Below are 22233 nucleotides of genomic sequence, written 5' to 3' on the forward strand. Positions count from 1 at the left end.
TAGCCTTCATCATGACAATGTCCATAGGCCTATGTGAAAAAAAAAAAAAAACCTCTTGTTCATAGTTCAAATTTGCTCTTCTATTGTCCAATTATGTGAGTCGTTTGTCTCCCTTGGAACTCATCCATTTGGATCTTTGGCTTAGGACCAATATCTCAACTGTATTATTCTTGTGAGAATAAGGGTCTCTGGTAGGGGTACTGTATGTCTATATCTCTCTTTGGTTTCAGGAGATACAAACAGAGCTGACCTAAACCAGGCAGTATAAGGAACATCTGTCTACCTTTAGTGAAAACTGTCCATAGCCTAGGCTTATTCAATTTTTATCTCAAAGTATTACCCTGAGATTCCTCCATCTTTATTTTTTATCAATATTGTGCTTATAAAAGAAGTAAGTACCTTCACAGTGCCTCCCTGAGCTCTAAATCTTTCTGAACCTGACAATCATCCAGTCCCATACTGGAAATTCCAAGTGCCAAGGTGAAAGATAAAAATGTTGAGAAAGAGAAAGAAAGAATAAGTGAAGAGGATAGGGACCCAAACTGAATCAAGACTCTGCAGAAGTCAGCGAAATTACAAAGTCCATTGGTCAAGGAAATACAGCATATAAATCTCAAGTATCTTCTTAGATTGTCTTTGGAGGCTAGTTTTATCTTTCTCTTCTGGATATTAGAACAAAAATTTTATACTGAGGGCATACTAGGGGATGCTCCAGTGTAATGCAACAATTTTATTTTGTTTGAGTTTCTTAGGTCTTTTTTATCTTCTGAATTAACATAACTATGAGCTACTACTTTTTTTGAGGAATTTTTACAACAATAAAGTGACCTGCCATTTAAAAGGTCTGCTGGTCTTTCACATGCTTACTGACATTGAGTACAAACTATATTCTGGAAATGAGAATTAGACAACTGCAGGCAGAGTAACTCTTCTCTCAAATGCTCCTCATAAGCTATTGCATGGAGTTGCCATCCAGAAATTTGAAGTGACCTGTGCTTAAAATAACTTCCAGAATATATTGAAGAGTTTCCATGTCAGCCATCCTGATTCTGAGGGTTCCTATAAAGAGACACTGTCCCTATTTCTTGGAGGAAGCAAAAAAGGACCCTAAAGAGAATTTTTTGTTTCTAACAGTTGACATGACCATAAGGTTTTGCTGTAAAATCTCACACTGTCCCTTCTTAAGACAAGAACCATTCAAATAAATTATAGGATTATTGGGGCTCACATTTCACTAACATCAACAGATGATCCCTAAGCCCAAAGTCCTGTCATTAGTCATTGACCAAAGATTAAAAATTTAATAAATAGAAATCAACTGTTCTATAAAAATATGATTGATTACGTACACTGCAAAGGTGGTATACCATTGGTCTTAATACTGCAATTATAGGGATTTTTGAGATGATGCAGTATTGGAGATTTAGAACCATAAGGGGATTTGGAGGTCGGTTAGTTAAACCCTTTATTTAATAGATGAAGGCCTATCAAAGTTAAGCAGTGTACTTAAAGTCACACACACGGTAAGTGAAAAAGCCAGCATTTGAACCCAAGTACTCTAATGTCGATGCTGTCCCACACTGCCTGTACTATATGGCCAAAGGTTGCACAGACATCTTGAATTTAGAATTCATAGTGAAGACCTTCAATAAAACTCTTTTGAATTAAATTTTAAAGTGCTAATGGCTATATAATAAGGACCTAGCTAGTAAGACTGAATCACTATATGCCATGGAAATTAAAATTACATCTTCTAATTTAATGCTGTCTATAACATTTAGGCAACTGAATTCTTGCAAATTTTGCTAACAGAACACCGAAGAGACACATTCCGTAATATCTGCAAATCAATTCAGATATAGCAACCCTTTTTCAGGCTGCAAAACATTACAAAGACATTCTGCTTGCAAATTCAAGAATACACATTCTGTAAGAGACAGGGTCACCTTGAGAAAGTAACACATTCGCAATCCATCAGAAGAAAGCCCAGGAACTGCCATCGCAGTTCATATCACCAATCTTGATTATTCACATGATAGCGAAGCTCGGTAGTTTCCAAGATCATTTTCTGAGACTCCATTGTTTCAAGATGCCGCACTATTTGCCATAGTACTTAAAATGACTAGGAGTCCAAGATAGAAATTGACTCCTATTGTAGTATGTGACATTAATCATTGATACAGATGCAGTCTTCCATTTTTTTTAATTGACCTGTTATCCAAGTTCTTGAAGCCAACCATGCACTCAGAATGACAAGGTCACCCCACTGAAAGCTGCTGCATTGAGAATGAGCCAGGAGAGATTTTTCATCAGTAAGTTTCCAATTGTTCACCCCAAAGAAGAAGCAGGGAAGTCTTCTGGGAAGAAACTGCTTCCTAGCATCAGAAGCTAGAGCCCAAGTGTGTTCATCTCACCAGATCAGCTGATCAGTGCATCCATCTGAATTATAAGATGCAAAAACTAACTCCTGGAGAGGGAATGAATGGTGCAAGGATAGTGATGTTTGTTGAAAGATACATAGATAGGAGCAGGTGGAAGTAAGATGTTCCATGGTCCATTCCCATTAGCCCTGAAGTGAGTGGCAGCCTGATTTAGCATAACCAGCCCTGAACCTGAGACTCCTACCTTCTGAAGTATGTCACAGATCTCATTGATAGCAATTGTATGTGGCAATTGGCAGCTAACTGCCACAACATTGAGCTGCTCCAAAGCCTTCAGGAGCAGAAGATTTATACCTCTGAGAGCTAGGGGGAAAAGTACTAACACAGTTGGATTTTTCTATTAAAGCTCATTCCCATAGGGTAGAGGTGTACATTGAAGCTTATGCCCCTGTTAGGGACTCTATCACTGTTTCCAGGTGGAAGCCTCCCTAACTTGGCCTTGGAGGGAACATTAGCAAAAAAGGCTTAGTGGGATGGAAAAAGGAAGCAGGAACTAAGAGTAGATGATTCATAGCATCATAGATTTAGGACTAGACAACACTGGAAAAACCTGTATCAGCTTGTTTACCATCTAGATTGTAAAAGGTCAGAGAACACTTGTTAAAAATGGTTTCTACATGTAATTGAAAAAAAAAGGAATAGACAAAACAGGAGATTTAGAGCTATTTTAGAGGAGAAGAGATGGGATCAGAAAGGTTCAGTATCTTACCTCAGATCATGGAAATAGTAAGTAGTTGAGCTGGGCTTTGACCTGAGGTCTCCTGACTTCTACCTCTCCTGGACCCCATGGCCTTTGCATTATACCCCAACGTCTTTCCCAAGGAATCAGAAACATAGGTATAAAAATAAAATTTAAGTCATATACTCTAGGTCTCCCATGTGGGATGTACATATAGTACTTATTTGGGGCTTTTCTGGTTGGTTCAGAGACCAATAATACAGCTTGCACTCTTCCACACCAAGATTGGCATTTGATGAAAGCAATTAGTCCACAGAATGTTGTCAACATTTTCTATCATGCTTCCAAGGCAGAGTCAGTGTCATTCCATCTGGATCCAGCCAAACCACCAATGCACCTCAAAGCTGGAAATCTGCCCTTTGCCCTAAAGGTAAACCTTGAAGGTGATAGTGAACATTTAATTCAATTTGACTTAGTTCAATTTAATTTGACAAATTTTTATCAGACACCTACAATACATCACATGAAGGCACCCTAAAGCCAAGGCAAGTCACCAAGCATCACGTTTATTACTATAGGCACTGTGTACAAATTTACCCCATGCCAGAAGTACAATACAAGCAGAAAGACAGTTTGTGCCATTAAGGAGCTTACATTCTAATGGCAAGAGACAGCATATAAAAGGAAGCTGAAAAGGATGAAGGTATGTTAGAGAATGTCTGGAGAACCAAGAGTACAGCCTGAAGTGGAAGCGATGGCTAACCTGGGAGGCCTCCTTAATACTTGAATTCAAGGAGAAATTGGTCAATTGGTGCAAGAGGCCACAGGGAAGAGAATATTTCCAACTTCCAAGAAGTCCAGGGGTGCAGTGAACTTCTAGGGTGGAGAGGTTTCTGTGGCATTCATGACAGATAAAGTCTCAAGAGTGGGGAGTACAGCTTGGAGAAGACTGAAGACCATTCACACATCCATGAACTAAACTGATTGTGTGGGTGCCTAAGCCCGAAAACTTTGGGAAGATGGCAAGTGGACTGTAAGCAAGGTCCTTCAACAGCTCCCATGTTCAGTGCTTGCTCTTTGCTGTTCTTGATGGAGGGGAAGATCTTTGCAAAACATGAACTGGCCCAAGTTTATCAACAGCTGCATGATGATGGCATTGCTGCAGACTACTAGGCACTCACTAGTTACTGAGGAGCATTTGGGCTCTGAGTTAAATGCCTTCAGTCTGGAATTTCTACTACCTGAACATTTCTCAAGATTTCTTTGAAACCTTGCTTTCTGGGATTCCAAACGCGACACCATATTTCAGTCATTTGATCCTGGGAAAAACAGTGGATGAAGAAATTCCTCATCAAGGCCTATCCTGTTTTAGTAATTCAGGGGCAGGAAGGGAGTTAGATTATAATTGGAATGTCCAGTATCACTTTTGTGGTCAACATATCAGTGCTACTGGTCTTCACACCACTCAAGACAAGGCAGAGTGTGATCCAAGATGCACCTTCCCCAAACCTTCCAACGTCATCCCTCCTCCTTGGAGTTACTCAACTTCTACTGTGTTCTTTGTCTACAAAATGGAGCCATTGTGCAGTCACTTCTTCCCTGACCAGACGCATGGAATGCTTTTCAGAATGCCAATTACTGACTTGTGAGTCTGGTCAGGTGCATCACAGTAAGCAGGAGCTATTGCTTCTTACCACACCTCCTGTCATGGGCCATACCCTACCTCTAGGGGCCAGGTAATATTAAGACTCCAATTGTTTAGTACATCAGAATTCCTGGATAAAGAATCCCAAGCAGGCATCCTAGGAGTCAATACGTTTCAGAACCATAGCTCTACTTTGACAATTTGTACTAGTCAAGGGACTCTATAGATCTCTTGGAGTCAGGAAGACCTGAATTCAAATTCTAGGTCTGATATTTGTTAGCTGTGTGACCCTGGGAAGTCATTCAGCCCCGCTCAGCCTCCATTTCCCCATCTATGAGATGAGGATAATAATAGCACCTTTTTCCTAGGGTGGTTGTAAAGATAAAATTAAGCCTTTACAATATATAAATTATATATTGTATTTATATACACCATATAAATGCTAGCTATTATTACTATTTTTAAAGCCTCAGCAATGCTATCATATACATGGCTATTTAGCACTTTTAACTATTAGATGAATATATACAAGCCTAGTTGCTTACAGTCTTATGAAAGCCTGAGCTATCAACCATGTCAAACTCTAAAGTTTATTGTTCCATCCCCAGTGGAAGTCTTGATGTTAGAAGAACTCCAAGACTTGTGTTTCAAGACATATAAAATGAGAATCTCTTTAACATATTTATTGAAAAGGGCACAGATAGAGTGGTCAACAACTGAAGGACTTTAAGCCATTCACAAATTATTTACAAGAATTATCCTCCCGTACAGGATGCAACTCTGGCACCCTTTGCCATATTACTTTGTGGTTTCAAAAAGCTATCATCCCACCATCTGGGCCACATTAACAATCCTGGAATAGTTTGAATGAATGCATAGTATTATAGCTATATATTATGGCCAGGATTTTTATATTAAAAAGATTATATGTAAAAAGAGGTAATTATGACAAATAAATCCATGTAATGAACAGCAGTCTCACTTTGGGAAGTGACCAGAAAACCTTAAGACTATATTGGGAGCAACTAGGTGACTCAGTGGTTTGAGATCTACATTTAGAAAGAGGAGGTCCTGGATTCAAATTTGACTTCTGATACTTCCTACTTGTGTGACCCTCTTGCATTGCCTAGCCCTTACCACTCTTCTGCCTTGAAACCAATATACGGAATTAATTCTAAGACAGAAGGTAAGGGTTTAAAATTAAAAAAAAAAACTCTATGGATTTTTTTAGCCTCATACCAAAAGAAAAAAAAATGTTGATTGTGGTTGATTTCTTCTCAAAATGACTGAAAATACTCCTGTTTCTAACCTCAAGCTTCAAGAACTGTCAGATATCATTTTAGAGAATAGGTTTCCATTAACCTCAAAGTTTGAGGAATTCATGGGCAGGAATTTTATCCAAGTTGTCATTATCATGCCTGATAACTTTCAAACAAATTGAACAAATTGTTAGACTTAAAAGATAGCTCAAATTACTCAGAATATCCTAAAAGAGATTTTGAGAGAGGATTAACCATCAAGACTTAACTGGTTTCTCATCATGAAATGTATCACTCCATGTCCAACAACAGGCATCAATCTTGTCAAATTAATGATTAGGTAATATTTCAAGATTTGCCTTGACCATCAAGACTTACCTGAATACCTACTAGATGAACAGCAATGTATTGGAGTCTTATTCATGGGTATAGTTACAATCATTAAACACTTAGAAAGCACCTACTATGTGCTGGGCACTGTTCTATGCACTAAGGATAGAAATACAAATTTTAAAAAATATTACTGCCCTTGCCTTCAAGAAACTTATAGTCTAATGGGGAAAGACAATATGTATTAGGAGAGTGAAAAGCATTGGGAAGAGGAGTGGGGAGTGAGAAGGCAGAGGAAAGTACCCAATGTATTAATTAGAATTTTGAACCCTTGGACTTCATCCCCCAGAAGTCCTTCGGTATTTCCCAGAACTCCTCTTCTCTCCACCATATTGCGCTTGTATATAGTTTGGTGTCTCCACCATATCTCTCTTCTTTATCAAGACCAAGGCTTGAGTTAGCTCCCTTTTAAGTCCAATTTTTATTTTAATCTTATAAATATAATACTTGTTATTGTATATTAATTTTAATTCTCATACCAGAAAAAAGGAGAATGTCAAAGAAGCCCCAAAGCAAAGCAGCCAGTGAGAAATGGGGGGAAGACTGTGCTGGAGCCCCTCCTTTAGGTGGAGGTTTTAGAGCCTTCCAGTCAGAGGGTCTTATGGATATTATCCTGTACATATCCACTCTTCATTTATTTTAACAAGAGCTGGGTATTATGGACCTGGGCCAGGGTTCCTGTCACTATCATTGAGACCATGGAGCTTGAAGTTGTATGAAATCCAGAAAGCAGATGGGCTGATGAGGTGTACCCATCTTGACCAATTACAAAAGCTTTCTTCCCAGGGTGGATGGACCACAAGAGGTTAGACATGTCTCCTCTAAGGCTTATCTAGCACCAGGCTTTCAAAGGCACTTCCTGAGGATTCTCCATAACGCACAGAATGAAGGTAGACTTGAGTCTTCTCTGCCGACTGCAACTAGCAAGGTGGAGGGACCTCGTATTATTTGTTTCTGCAGGTGTAACACAGAGACAGCTTGAGAAAGAAGGGCACCAATGCTCCCCTCGGCTTTGGGCAAAAGGTTATATAAGTTCAGGTGATGATGGGGTTATGTTTGCATGTCAGCCAGGATGCAGGATATTAATTTTATTTCTGCTTGCTGTTATTTAGAGCTTTGTACCCTTAGAGTTTGGGTAGTTGTACACTGCAGTGATTTCTGGGGTTATTTTTGTAGCAATCATATTCAATCATTGTTGGACGCCTGATGGTCCCTTGCCTGTTTACTGATGGCCACCATGACCTTTTTCTCACAGCTCCTTTGCAGATTTTTCTGCTCCTTTCCTGGGCTGAATGTTCTGGCATGTGTGCCAACTGTCCACATTGGAAATGATTGCTAATTTTGTGTGTCCTAGACGTGGACAGTGGACTGGCTAGTGTGGGTGTACTGACCCACGGCCCATATTCTCAATGATGCCTCTTCCTCTTCCTCTTCCTCCTTCAGCTAGAATCTTTTCCCCATTCCATCCTTGTTCCTTGCAAGCTGGACCACTGCCCTATAGCCTTTGATAAGCATGCTGCTTCAATCGGTGACTTTGGAGAGGGAATTCTTGTTAAAATAATAGAGGCCCAGGCAAGGATGCAGCTGGGAATCGGCCGAGGAAAAGAATTTCGGAGGTCGTGGTTGCTCGAGCTTTTCAGGAGCCATTTGCTTGCATGCAGTCAAAGCTGGCCTGGCTGAGATGAGTGTGATAAAATGTGGCCACCACCTCTGAGCCCCAGGATAGGGAACTAGCCAACTCCATAAATCACACTCTGGAGACAGCAGCTCTGTTTCCTCTCTTTATGCATTGATTTTAATCATCGCAGCCAGCATCTTGTGACATGCAGGGTTTGGCTCACTCAGCCCTTAAAATCCTGCTGTCACCAGAGTGCCCTTACCATGTCATTGCCCTCTTCCCTTAATAAGCCCAAGCCATAAATGGGTTTTTAGCAAGGCTTTACTAATGCCAGGGGAAAAGCTACCAACATGCAAGAGATTCAATTTACAAAGGATGCAGAAATCTGGATAATATCTTGGATTCTAGTTCAACAATAGGCTTTTATTAAGCTCCTGCTGTGTTCAAGGCCTTCTTTTGGATACAAGCCATTCAAAGACAAACAAAAGATGAACCAGTCTCTGCCCTGAAGGAGCTTACAGTGGCAGGATGGATAGTGATGATCATCACCCTCCTTATCATCTGCCTCATAGGTGGTATTGCCAAGTGCTTTCAGGTTCACAATGCACCGGTACGTATGTTACCAGTGGTTCCTCTCCTGCTGTCTACAAACATGCCTGGACCTCCCATCTTAAAAAGAAAAATCTTTGGGGCAGCCAGATGGCTCAATGGATTGAGAGCCAGGCCCAGAGATAGGAGGTCCTGAGTTCTAATGTGGCCCTAGACATTTCCTAGCTGTGTGTCCATGAACAAGTGATCTAACTCCCGTTTCCTAGCTCTTACCGCTCTTCTGCCTAGAAACCAAACCACAGCATTGATTCTAAGATGGAAGGTATGGGTTTAAAAAAAAGTCTTCATTTGACCCTGCTCTCCTCTCAAACTATCATCTTCTATCTCTCTTCCCTTCCCCTGTTAAACTCCTAGAAATAAAAACAAACATCTACTTTCCATACTCGCCTCCCACTTCTCAACGCCTTATCATTTTGCATTTGACCTCAACACTTGTCTAAAACTGCAGTTTCCAAGCACTAATGAGTCATTTTAATTGCTAATCCAATAGTTTTTTCTCCTTCTTCTTGACCTTTGCTAGTTTTTGCTAGTTTTGAGCACCTGGCCTCTTCCACACTCTTTTCTCTCTCCTCCGCGTTTTTGTGATGCTGCTCTCTCCTTCCTCAGCTCCTTCCCATCTGATTGATGGATCCTTCTCAGCCAGTTGCCTCTGCTGAATCTCTATCCTCCTTACTTCCATTAACTGAGGCTAGAGCCTGGGGCTCTGCCCGAGGCCCTCTTCTCATGTCTCCTGGTGCTTTATCTCTTGGGTATCTCATCAGCTCCCATAGGATCAAATGATTATTTCTTTAGATGACTCCCACATCTATCCAGCTTTCATTTCTTTCCCAAGCTCTGGTCCTGCATTACCAATTGCCTACTAGACAACTCCATCTATATATGTACCCATAGACCTTCCGATGCAAGATGTTCAAAATGGAGCTCATCATCTTTCCCCTTAAAACCTGCCTCCCTTCCTAACTTTCTGAGGCTGTCAGGTTCACCATCTCAGCATCCTCCTCCATTCGTCTATATCCAAGCAATTGCCACAACCCTACTTCTCTGGACTGCCACGGCCATCATCCTAATTCAGGCATATACCATGTCCCCCCTGACCTACTACAAGAGTCTTGTAGATGGTCTCCCTGTAGATGGTCTCCCTCTCTCTTTCCCCCTCTCAAGTCTGTCCTCCACATGGCTGCCATATTATCCTAAAGCTCAGGTTTGACCATGTCACTCTCTTATTCAGGAAGCTTCATTGGCTCCCTCTTTCCTCTTCAATATAACAAAAATTCTTTTTTTTTAGCACTTAAAACCCTTCATATTTTGCCTCCAATCAGTGTTTCCAACCTGATTTCACAGCACTCCACTTCACACACTGTGTTGAATACAAGCAGGTCTATATACTGTTCCCTGTATGTTAAATCTCCTTATTCTTTGCTCTTATGGCTGACTAGTCATCAGCCTTGCAACACTCTACCCCAGAGGTATCAAGCGCATGTCCTGCAACACTCCTGAGTGAAACCTGAACCAGATTAAAAAATAGTTGAGAACCCCATAGGTGACTCAGTGGATAGGGAGCCAGGCCTAAGATGGGAGGTACTAGGTTCAAAACTAGCCTCAGACACTTCCTAGCTGTGTGACCCTGGGCAAGTCACTTAACCCCAATTGCATAGTGAGCCCTCATCACCCTTCTGCCTTGGTACCAATACTTAATATTGATTCTAAGGTAGAAGATAAGGATTTAACATATATGTATGATTATATATATATATGTATAATTTGAGTCCCAAATTCCCCTTCCTTTCTTCCCTCTCCTCCTTCCTTCTTGAGATGATAAGCAAAAAAGCAATCTGATATAGATTTTACATGGGCAATCATGAAAAACATTTTTTCTATTTTAGTCACTTTGTGGAAGAAAAAAAAACAAGAATGAAAAATATTAAGAAAGGCGAAATATAGTATGTTTTTTTATTAAAAAAAAGATAAAAGGAAAGAATGTTTTGTACCCAAGGGAAGGTTGGACTTTTGGTATGGAGAGGGGGAAAGAAAGGAGACCCCCCCCTTTCCACAAAGTTTCTATCTGCTTTCAGACTCCAACCAGTTCTTTCTCTGGGCATTAGATGATATTTTTCACCATAAGTCCTTTGGAATTCTCTTGGATCACTGTATTGCTGAGCATAGCCAGGTCATTACAATTGTAAAGCAAACAATATTGCTGTTGCTGTCTACAGTGTTCTGGTTCTTCTCAATTCACTTTGCATCAGTCCGTGTCTTTCCAGGTTTTTCTGAAAATATAATGTATGTTATTTCTTATAACACAAAAATATTCCATTACAATCATATACCACAACTTGTTCAGCCTTTCCCCCAAATGATGGATATCCCTTCAATTTCTAATCTTTTGTCATCACAAAAAGAGCTGCTATAAATATTTTCGTACAAACAGATCCTTTCCCCCCACTTTTTTTAACCTCTTTGGGATACTGGCCTGGTAGTGGGATTGCTAGATGAAAAAGGCATACAGTATTTTAAAGTGCTTTGGGTATAGTTCCAAATTGCTCTCCAGAATGATTGGATCATTCCCCAACTTCCCAACAATTCATTAGTGTCCCAATTTCCCCATATTCCCTACAAAATTTGTAATTTTCCTTTTGTCATGTTAGCTAATTTTACAGGTATGTAAAGTGGCACCTCAGTGCTATTTTAATTTGTGTCTCTCTAATCAAGAGTAATTTAGAGCAGTTTTTCATATGGCTGTAGATAACTTTGATTTCTTCATCTGAAAACTGCCTGTTCATATCCTTTGACCATTTATCAATTGAGGAATGACTTGTATTCTAGTAAATCTGACTCAGTTCTCTATATATATTTGAGAAAATAGGCCAATATCAGAGATATTTACTGTAAAAATTCCCCCCCCCCCCAGCTTTCCTTTCCTTCAAATCCTGGTTGCATTGGCTTTGTTTGTGAACAATATGTTGTGAATAATATGATCAAAATTATCAATTTTATATCCCATAATGCTTTCCATATCTTATTTGGTCATAAATTCCTGCTTTATCCATAGATCTGATAGGTAAACTATTCCATGCTCCCCTAATTTATTTATGGAATCACCCTTTATGTCTAAATCAGGAACCTATTTTGACTTGATACATGATGTGAGATATTGATCTGTACCTCATTTCTGTCTTGTAATTTTCCAGTTTTCCCAGCAGTTTTTGTCAAATAGTAAATTCTTGTCCCCAAAGGTTGAAACTTTGTGTTTCTCAAATACTAGTCATTATCTACTGTGTACTGAGTTCTAAAATTCTTCCAATGATTCACTACTTTATCTCTTAGCCAGTACCAAATTATTTTGATGATTACCAGTTTGAGATCTGATACAGTCAGATCACCTTCCTTCAGAGCTTATTTTCATTAACTCCCTTGATGTTCTTGACTTTTTGTTCTTTCAGATGAATTTTGTTATTATTGTTTCAAATTCTGTAAAATGTTGAAATTTTGAAGTAGTTTGATTGGTATGACATTGAATAAGTAATTTAGGTAAAATTGTCATTTAATTATATTGGCTTGTCCTATCCATGAGCAATTAATACTTTTCTAATTGTTTAGATCTATAAGTCTACATTCTTTCAGCTATACCTTTTAACTCTTATGCATACAAATGAATAATCACCTCACCCTTATTCAAATAGTCCCCATCTTGAATTTGACTGGAATGCAGAGAGCATGAAAAGTATCAGAGAATTTGAGCTAACTTACAAAACTTATGAAAATTTATAAACTTGTAAAAAAATCTTTCTGTGTCCTGCTGGTGAGTTTGTATTTCATTTTCTAGGTAATAAGGAGCCACTGAATATTTTTGATCAGGACACAGTTGTGGGTAGGGCTGGGCCTTAGGAACATGGATTGACATTGATCACTATGTGGATTATGGCTTAAGAGGGGTGAAATTGGAGGCAAGGGAACCAGCTGGGAGCCCATTATATTAGTAAAGCCAAGAAGTGATGAAGGCCTGATCTGGGTGGTACCCCAAGGCAAGGGAAGGAAGACAACCAATTCAGATTCATTTTCCATCTGGAAAAACTGAGCATTATTCTTTTCAGATGACACTGCATGAGCCCTCAGATTTTCCTAAAGCACTCTTGACTCAGTTTTTCTTCTGCTTCTATCATATTCTACCTTGCATCATACTTACGTGTATATATATATATATATATATATATATATGCCTGTTATATCCTCCTTTTTAAAAAAGAATTTTTAAACCTTTACTTTCTGTCTTAGTAACAACTCTAAAATAGATGGGCAAGGGCTATGCAATTAAATGACTTTCCCAGAGTCATATAGCTAGGCAATGTCTAAGGCTAGATTTGAACCCAATTCTGCCTGACTCTGAGCCTGATACTCTATCCACTGTGTCACCTAGTTGCCCCCCCCCCCGCCCAGTATCTCCCTAATAGATTGTAAGCTCCTAGTGGGCAGGGACTCTTGCTTTTCATCTTTGTAAATTCTAGGATTTTGGTCTGGAATCAAAGTCAAGATCACCCTGCCCATAGTTGGCAAACTCCATCCTTTTCTCCTTTTTGAAAATATGAAAATGTACCCTTCTCTAGTTCTATAAGAACACCTTTATCCTGGATGGCCATTCAACCATCCCTCAAAGAAATTTCACAATCGCCCCAGTAGCTATTTCTCTGCCAGAGGATGCTGTTAATTTGGGTCTGGTGATTCAAAGACAACTAAGTGCTCTGCTATCATCTCATTACTTAACTTTCTGTTAATCATGTCTACTCTTCTTTCCTGGTCAGGAGCTCATTATTCTTGGCAGAGAAAATAGGAGTAAAATAATAAGTAGGAAATTCTAACTCCTCTCCATCCTGCTTTGTCTCCCCATCCTTTCTGACCATTGGTCCTATCAATCTCTGATCATCCTCTTGCCTTTTGTCTTCCTTAGAATGCATGGGCCTTTGAGTTTTGTGGTAGGTCCATGAAACTCTTCAGAACCCTTTGACCTAACCAGGTTATATTCATGGCAGCTCATTCATAAAATATGATAGAAATTACAATGTTAGACCTGGAAATGACCTCAGATCCCAAAGGTTCCACTCCCAGTGCCACCACAGCCAAGCAGGTCCAAGTCCATGGAAATCTGGTCTGGGAGTCAGGAGATCTGCTACCGATCTCCACACTCTGAGCCTCAGTTTCTCTTTGTGTAAAACTAGAGCACTGCCACATTACTAGACTGCAATACCCTTCGGCATCAGAGTTGTGTCTTATTTAGCTTTGCATCTCCTTCAACTTAGCCTAGGCTCTTGCCTAAATTTTAAGCAGCTCACTGAGTGTTTCTTGAATGGATGAAAGAATGATTTTGGACTCTTTCTTGGTTCAGAGGGGTTATTAGAAGACAAATGAGATGACTGAAGTGAATGTGTTCCTGAGAAGAAAAGTTACGATAACTTCTCATAGATAAACCAACCAACCAACCACAATTAATTGAGAACCTATTTCTTTATTCAGTTTAGAAAAGTGACATGGATGCTAATTAACCTTCTGGAAGGAAGTGGTTTACACCCTGACTCCTGTCGTACTCTTAGTTCTGTGACATACAGGAATATCTAGGCCAGGTAGGCTTAGACAAACATGTAGCCAGACACAGGCACTGGGTGTGGGTGAGTACACAGTGTGCACGGGGAGGTATACGTGACGTCCCAGAAAGTCAGGAGTTGTGAGAGGATTGGGAAGTCAAGAGCCAAACCTACAATGACTTGACATCCTTGACAAATGATACCAATGAACAAATGCTCTAGAATAGCATTTGCCCTGCTACATGAGTAGATGTCAGATCAGGAAAGGAAGCTTCTTGGGAGGGGACATTTTTGAAGTGGGCTTTAAATCAATCAACATGTATTAATCTCCTTGGTGGCAGGACTTGCACTTGGCTCTGGAGAGAAAAAGACAAAAGTGAACTATTCCTGCCCTCAAGGAGCTCGTGGTATAGAAGTGTGAAAGGAGAATAACTGCCTATATATAAGAACATTACAAACATACCAAATAAAACAAGGTTGAGTGGAAAGGCACTAGTAGAGGTGATTAAGAAAGGGCTGCTACACAAAGTGACGGTTGAGCTTAATGCCAAAGAAACTAGGGATTCCTGGGGTAGCAGTGAGAAGGGAGAGCATCCCAGGCATGGGAGCAACAATTCAGATAGATAGAGATGGAGAGGGTAGGAGAAGAGGTGGCATGAGCTGGGGCAGGGAAGTGGGAATGAGGAAAGATGACTGGAGAGGGCTGAGGGATGGCTGTTGCCTCTGGAGGGAGGTACCTGGGAAGAGGGCTAGATCATGTCATCAGTCCCTCTCTTCCTCAGGGCTTCTGTCTGAAGCTTTGGACTGTAGGGACCTACGTTTGTATTTAGCATGGGGCTGGAGGAAGAGAGAGGAAGTAAGCAACCTGGTTGGGGAAAAAAAGGCGAGAATGAAGCATGGAGCTAGTGGTAGACAACCTGCAGAAGAGAGAGAAGGAGTAGAATGATGAAGATGAGGTAGTGTGGCAATAAGGAAAAAAGCATTCTATTTGGAGTTAGGGGACCCAGATTCAGATCCCACCTCTGTTGCCCTCAATATGACTGCCCACAAGTTTTTCTATACAAACCTCAGTTTTTGCCACCATAAAATTAAGTGGTTGAACCAAATGGTCCATATGGCTTTCCCAGCTCCAGATCCTATGTATGGGGCTGGAAGGCTGAGGCCTGCCAAGAAGGGATGACCATGATGCTGCTGGAACTATAGGGTCAGTGTGGAGACTTTGCATTGATGCCCTTGACAATGGGGAGCCACAGTAGGCACTTGAACAAGACAGCAATGCAATATCATTGGCCTTGTAGTTGCCAGAGACCCAGGTTCAGAACCCTTATGCCACATTGGAGGCTTGGTGTATACAATGGCCAGTACGGACCCAGCCTCTGTGCCTCCACTTCACTCCCCTCTCCCAACCCCCTCCCCAGCAGACCCAGTGCTGAGTCTCTTCTCCCCTCTCTCCCCCAGGGCCTGTATCAGCAGAGAGCACGGATGCCCTACCCTCAGGCGCTGCACCCCCAGCTGGGATGCTACTCCAGACAGGTGTGCTCAGTCACTGCTTCCAGGCAGCCCTCCACCCCCACCTTCCATCTGTGTGTCTGTCCTATCTTTACTCTTGCTTTTCTCCTGATCTCTCTATTTATCCTCTCCCCCTCCTACCCCTTAACCCTACAGACAGTCACACTAATAACCTCAGAAACACTGACATACAAAGACAGACGGGCAGACAGAAAGACAGGCACAAACCCTCAGATAGAGCTAGGCTAGAAAAGGCAATCAGGTCCAGTATTATACCAAGACAGGGCAGACAGTCTCTGGTGTAGAGGGATTTGAGAGGCTTGAGAATATGTTGATCACAAATCTGTTTCTGAGGGCTATGGAATATAAATTACACAGATGGAAAGCTGGTTTCTAAAACAATTTCCTATTCACCAATTCGTTTGATTCTTATTGAAGCCCTATGAAGTCATTAGGTCAGGAACCATTATCCTCATTTTATGGGTGAGGACACATTTAACTGAGTGAGATGGTTTGCCTCAGGTCACAGAGTTAGTAAGTAAAATGAGGTTAGAAAACAAGTGTTTTGATCCCAAGTATATTGCTCCTTCCTTTCTGTCATGCTCTTAGAATCTAGAAAACCTGGGGTCAAGTCCTAGTTCAGTACAAATCCCTGGACCTCAGTTTCTCCCTCTCTATAATGAAGAGATCAAACTCCTTGAGCTATAACATGAAATGTTCTAAAGTCTCTCCCAGATCAACTATTGTATGTTCTATAGCTTAAGGTTCTTCAAGCTCGAATATTTTATTTATATTTTAAGGGTCCTTTTAGCTCTGATCCATGGTTCAGTGATTTTTGATTCCCATGTTGGAGTTAAGACAGTAGCCTTTCCAGGTTCCTCTTTAAAAATTCCCCTTCCTTCTCTCTCTTCCTTCTTTCTATGCCCAACAATTGAAGCACATTACTTGCTTCATCCTTAGGGAATTGCTTTATCAGAAAATCCTGGTCCGGGATGGGGAGGGGGGAGGGAATGGGGTTGCAGTTCTCTGAGGCAAGGCAAAGTGTTAAGGAAGAGGAGAGAAATAGGGGGCAACTATCTAAAAAGAAAAGCAGAAGGCACTAAAGAAAACTTGGCTGACTTCACAATTTTCCTTAGATTATCCTGGAGACATACACACACCCAGATCCAGACATAAATATAAACACAGTCATAGAGAGACACACAAACTGAGACCCAGACACATACACCCAGACCTATAGACATTCAGACATAGATGCCTAAACAGACATAGACACAGACACAGCTTAGATACGTACTCAGAAACAGACACATACACTCAGAGCTACAGACATGCAGACATAAATACTGACACTGACATAGACACAGACACAGTCCTCCCTTTCTTCTCCTTCCCCATCCCACTTCTTCTCCCTCTTTTATTTCCCTGATTATCAATAGGTCTAAGGTAGGGAAGAATATGAGGTGTTAATGGAATTCAAAGGGAATTCCATAGTTCAGAGACTCAAGCAGGGTTCCCAGAGCATGAAGTGTCACTTGGCAGCCCCTAGGGAGGCCAGGCTGCCCTTTGGATGGTCTCTGGAGTGAGAATATATGGCAAGTGAGGGCTGTATCATCCAGAAAGGATTTTCTCCCTTGGAGTTTACAAGTGACTTCAGTTAAGTGAGCTCTGTCAGAGCCAGGGATGCCCAGTCCTGCCTCGTTCCTCTCACTCTGAATCTATCCCCTGACACCTTGTGGCTTTGTTTAACATTGAAGTTCTAGCCCCAGATGGAACTTAGGGATTGGTTGGTCAACTGGAGTACAGTAACCAGAGTGCCAAGCCTTGGAGTCAGAATCCCTGGGTGGAATGCCCCCTCTGGTCATTATTAGTTGTATGACCTTCAGCAAGTTACTGTCACTCATTTCCCTCACCAGTCATATGGAGATTATGATACTTGACCTACTCATTTCAAAAGGTTGCTGTGAGCATGTTATTTTGTTTTAAGTGCTAGAATGTGAATTATTATTATTATATTATTATTTTTGCTATCATCCCCAAACATGTTCACATTGCTGCAGACATGAGCAAAGATGGTAGAAGGGATATGAGCTCCAGAAATCCTTGGGAATAATGAAATCCTGGGTTTTCAGAAAGCACAGTATTCTGTAGAGGAAAAGACAGATAGGACTGTGTATTCTACTCATGCTAGAGCATCCTCTGAGGATGCCTCTATTATCCCAAAACACTAGCAACAGCTAGATTGCATTGCAGAATAAATACATCATCACTTCTGCTTGAACATACAGTTCAGGTCAAGGGAACTTAAAAGAAGCCAACAGGGACTGAAGTGGTGTGTCTTGTGTCAAGTGGGTAAACAGAGAGGCTAGGTAAGAAAGGGAATGGCACAGTGGCAAACCTCACATGTGGAGGCTCCCAAATTGTACTTGCCTTATGATGGGTTTGGGGGTAGACCTTAAGTATCAACCATGGTCCAGCGCCATAGCTTATGCTGCTCCAAAATCCAGATATGTTATCCAATTGATATGGGGGAACCTTTGTGAACCTGGCTTCAAATCCTGCCTCTGCCTCTTACAATCAAAACAAGTGAAGTTACTTCATCACTCCAGCCCTCAGTTTCCTCATTTGTAAATTTAAAATGTAGAATGAGATGTCCTCTAAGGCTCCTTTTGGCTTGAGTTCCAGGCTCCTAACTTCTTATGAAAATGAAATAAAGAGCCAGCCCAGACTTGTAAATCTGACTATCCCAGCTGAGTTCATTCCCTATTCTCATCCAAAGGGAGATGTCTGGTGGTGGGTGCAAAGCCTGGGGCACCAGCAACAGACAAGGGCGGAACTCTCTGACCCCCTCTGATGAATTGGACAAGGGGTTCTGGGGCCCTTGTGTGATAAAGTCAGAATATCTGATATCTCTACCAGGAAGGCTTGGCCTTATAGACCTCCATAGCTCCTGGAGCATCTTTTGCATTTAGGCTATTTAGGTCATGAACCACAGCCCTTCCAAAAGCCAGGGAGCTATGTTTCCTGTGCTTCTACACCTTTGACAGCAAATATGTCTTATGTAGCTATGTAAAGAAATCTGTGTAAAAATGTAAAGAAAACTATGTTAGGCAAGGAGATAAAATGTGAGCCCTGTCCTCATGGGATTCATTATCTAGAAGGGGGAATAAGCCATATTGGGTGGAATGTAAAACATCACAAGATTCCACAGGCCAAGAGGCAGTGGGAGGACAAGTTAGTTGGTCATAGAAGACAGCTTGAGCCAAAAAGCAAGGAGGCAGTAGAATGCCAGCCACGTTTAAAGCCATGGAATAGAGAATTAGGAGATAAAACTAAACAAGGCAAGTGGTTTCAGATTCAAGAATGCCTTGGATATCATCTGAGGAGTTTGAACTTTAACTCAGCCTCTCTCTCATTAACCTCATCTCTGTACAGAATTCACATCCTCTTTAAGGACATGGCATCTTCAAATACAACCAGGAGATTGTTGAGAGGGAGTGGGAGGAAGCAGCAGTAGGATGTTTGGCTCAGAACTATAACTAGGGTGAGATGATCAGGATTTTGTCTTAGGGTGTGAAAATTTAGAGTGGTAGCAGCACTTATGCTCTGTAAACAGGTAGAAACATCTGAATATAGAATTTAGTTAGGAAGAAAAATTAGTTATCTACCAGATGTTTCCTCCTCTTCTCACCCCAGATGAGTTCCTCCTTAGTGGAGCCCCATCATCCTCTCTGACTTGCTTATAAGTAGCTTCATAGAGTCCTGTGTTCTAGTATTTCTGCTCCTCTCCCCCACTAAACTTGTCTTAAAAAAAGCTAATTTGGGAACTTATTTTTTTGAAACATCCCAGCTCTTATGTGTCTGAAGAAATATGGATGTGGGGAAGACTTCTTCCCTGATAATAAGAGAAGAGGTGTTACTTGAGTAGCCCCCCTGCCATTTTTGGCCCCAAGACCCTCATATATTCTATACAGAATGTGATGGCCCTTGTCCATAGGAACAGTTACAATTTTGAGACAGGATTCTAAGTTGAATGAGATTATCATAAATACACTTACACAGTATGCTTCTATTTTTGGTTTGATTTGGCACTCACCATGCCCATACCATGTGAAGATGATAGAACGACTGAGGCTGATTAGTCAAATTGATGAGATTTGGTGATGACAGAAACAAGAAAAGTGAAATAGGGTCTTTGGTGGGCTTCAAGATATAATCTATGGGACATATGGTCTGTGTGGACTCAGGGAAGGTAACTGGGGGGTTGGGAATGGAAACTTCCCTGCCAATGTGGGGATCCTCTCTCCTCTCTGAATGACAGGTGACGCCCTACAACCCGCAGCAGATGGGACAGCAGATTTTCAGATCATCGTATACCCCCTTGCTGAGTTACATCCCTTTTGTCCAGCCTGGCTATTCGTACCCACAGAGGACACCTCCTAAGCTGTCCACCAGCCCCCGTGACCCTTCCCCCATGGCAGGAGATGGGCCACAGTACCTCTTCCCCCAAGCTTATGGGTATGTTCCCAAACCCCACCCTGGTCCAACATGGCAATTATCTGGAAAAAAATTGGGGGAAAATCTGGAAAAAGAGAAGTGGGGATGCTATGAGAATAGTGGGGTTCTCTGGACCTAGACATTTCTGGATAGATTACCCAATACTATCCCAGAGGGTTAGCTAGTCCACAGGCCAGCTTCCTTAGAGGACTTTTGTGGTTGATATAAGTGCGGTTAAATGGTGTCTGAAGTTAAGGTCTTTATTAGGTGCCTACTGGTGCTATGGAGAGACAGAAGGATGGGATATGGCCCATGCCCTTAGGTGCTCCCAGTCCCGTTGTAGAAGTAATACAAAGAATCAACAATGCAGAACATTACATGGTAGAATATAACCAAGTACAAAATCCTGAGTACATACTGCGAGTGCTATGAGCTGAAGGAGGAACATAGAATTTTAGAGCTGGAAGAGTCCATAAACATTGACTCTCCCAAGCCCTACATTTTATAGATGGTCAAGAAACACTTCACAGAGGAAAGGTGGCTTGAGCTAGGACTTTATCATCCTTAGATTGACACAGCAGCATGCTGTGTAGTCTCCTTAGCTCTATTCTCCCTCCCTATCTGAATCTTCCCTATATATAGTTTCTAGAATATTCTTGCTTATGTTACTTCTACTCCCAAGAATGAAATAGCTCTCTTTGCTTATAGAGTCTTGTCCAAATTTCTTATCTTGACATTCCTAGCTTTTAAACAACTTGCCCTTACCAGGGAGCAGCCCACTAACATAGTGGATAGTGTACTGGACCTGGAATCAGCAAGAATTGAGTTTAGGTCTCAGGCTATGAGAGCCACAAGGGGGGATGACCTGAGCCTCAGATACTTACTACCTATGTGATCATGGGCAAGTCACAATCTCAGCCTCAGCTTCTTCTTCTGTAAAATCGGGATGATAATAAAGAAATGATATTCGTAAAGCACTTTGCAAACCTCAAGACACTATATAAATGGTAGCTATTATTATTATCTATCTAAGCCTTTCTTCTTTCTTCTAACATGAATCCTCCATTGCATCAATGATAAATCTCAATCCATTCATTCAAAAGATATTTCTTAAGTATTTTGTGCCCACTACCATGCTAGATTCTGCAGAGGATAAAACTATGAATATGATAATCCTTGCCCTCAAAACCTCTACAATTTAATTCTTGGGTATGTTATTGAATCTGTGATCTCATCAATGTAGCTACTTCTTTCAGTGCCACATGTCAGAAGCCATCCATGTCCTCTCATCCTGAATCTTCTTCATATCATGCCTTCAATCCCCCACAGGGGCTCCATCCAATATTTTGGGGCTGTCCCCTAGAGATCCTGATACTATGTGGATACCAATAGAACATGCACTTTAAGAGGAGAGATAAATAAAGAAAAAATCTCAAATGCAATATGTGCAAAATTCCTGTGGATAGGTACCAACAAAAAGCTGTAGGAGATTTAGAGGAGGGAGAGGTCACTTCTGATCAAAGTGATCAGAGAAAACCTCATGAAGGAAACAGCATTTAAAGCTAGACTTTGATGAATGGGCAAGATTTCTATAGAGATGAGGTAGAAGGGCTTTGGAGGTGAAGAGAATGGTATCACAAAGCAACAGAAGGCAGAAAATACAAAGTATGCTCAAGGGGTGTCAAATAATCCAATTTGGTTATAGTGCAGGGTTCAGTGAGAGGAATGGTGAAAGTCTTGAATGCCAGGTTGAGACTCTGCCTTAAAAGCAATTACAGAGTATTTTCAAGTGTTGTTCAGTTGTTTCAGTTGTGTCTGACTCTCCATGACCCCATTTGGGGCAAAGATATTTGAAGTGGTTTACCATTTTCTTCTACTATTTTACAGATGAGGAAATTGAGGGAAATAGAGTTAAATGACTTTCCCAGGGTAATACAGTGAGTAAGTGTCTGAGGCCAGATTCAGACTCAGGTCTTCTTGATTTCAAGCCCTGTATTCTATCCTCTGTGTCCC

At 41.1% G+C, this 22233-nt stretch overlaps 1 protein-coding gene across 11 annotated transcripts in view; it reads left to right on the plus strand.

Moving 5' to 3' along the window:
• C4H1orf94 (chromosome 4 C1orf94 homolog) overlaps positions 1-22233 on the plus strand; it is a 124689-nt gene that overhangs the window by 47800 nt on the left and 54656 nt on the right. For 4 of the 11 annotated variants that reach the window (XM_007492758.3, XM_007492750.3, XM_001380410.5 and 1 more), the window contains 2 exons: positions 15673-15747; positions 20045-20241. The exons of 2 other annotated variants lie outside the window; for them this stretch is intronic. In XM_007492758.3, coding sequence (XP_007492820.1) covers positions 15673-15747; positions 20045-20241 — 272 coding nt within the window. Of the gene's footprint in view, positions 1-15672; positions 15748-20044; positions 20242-22233 lie in introns of those variants that run through there. 5 more of the 11 variants (XM_007492752.3, XM_007492757.3, XM_007492753.3 and 2 more) reach the window with 4 other exon arrangements.

This window comes from Monodelphis domestica, chromosome 4 (assembly GCF_027887165.1).
Source record: "Monodelphis domestica isolate mMonDom1 chromosome 4, mMonDom1.pri, whole genome shotgun sequence".
In the NCBI taxonomy this organism is placed as follows: domain Eukaryota; kingdom Metazoa; phylum Chordata; class Mammalia; order Didelphimorphia; family Didelphidae; genus Monodelphis; species Monodelphis domestica.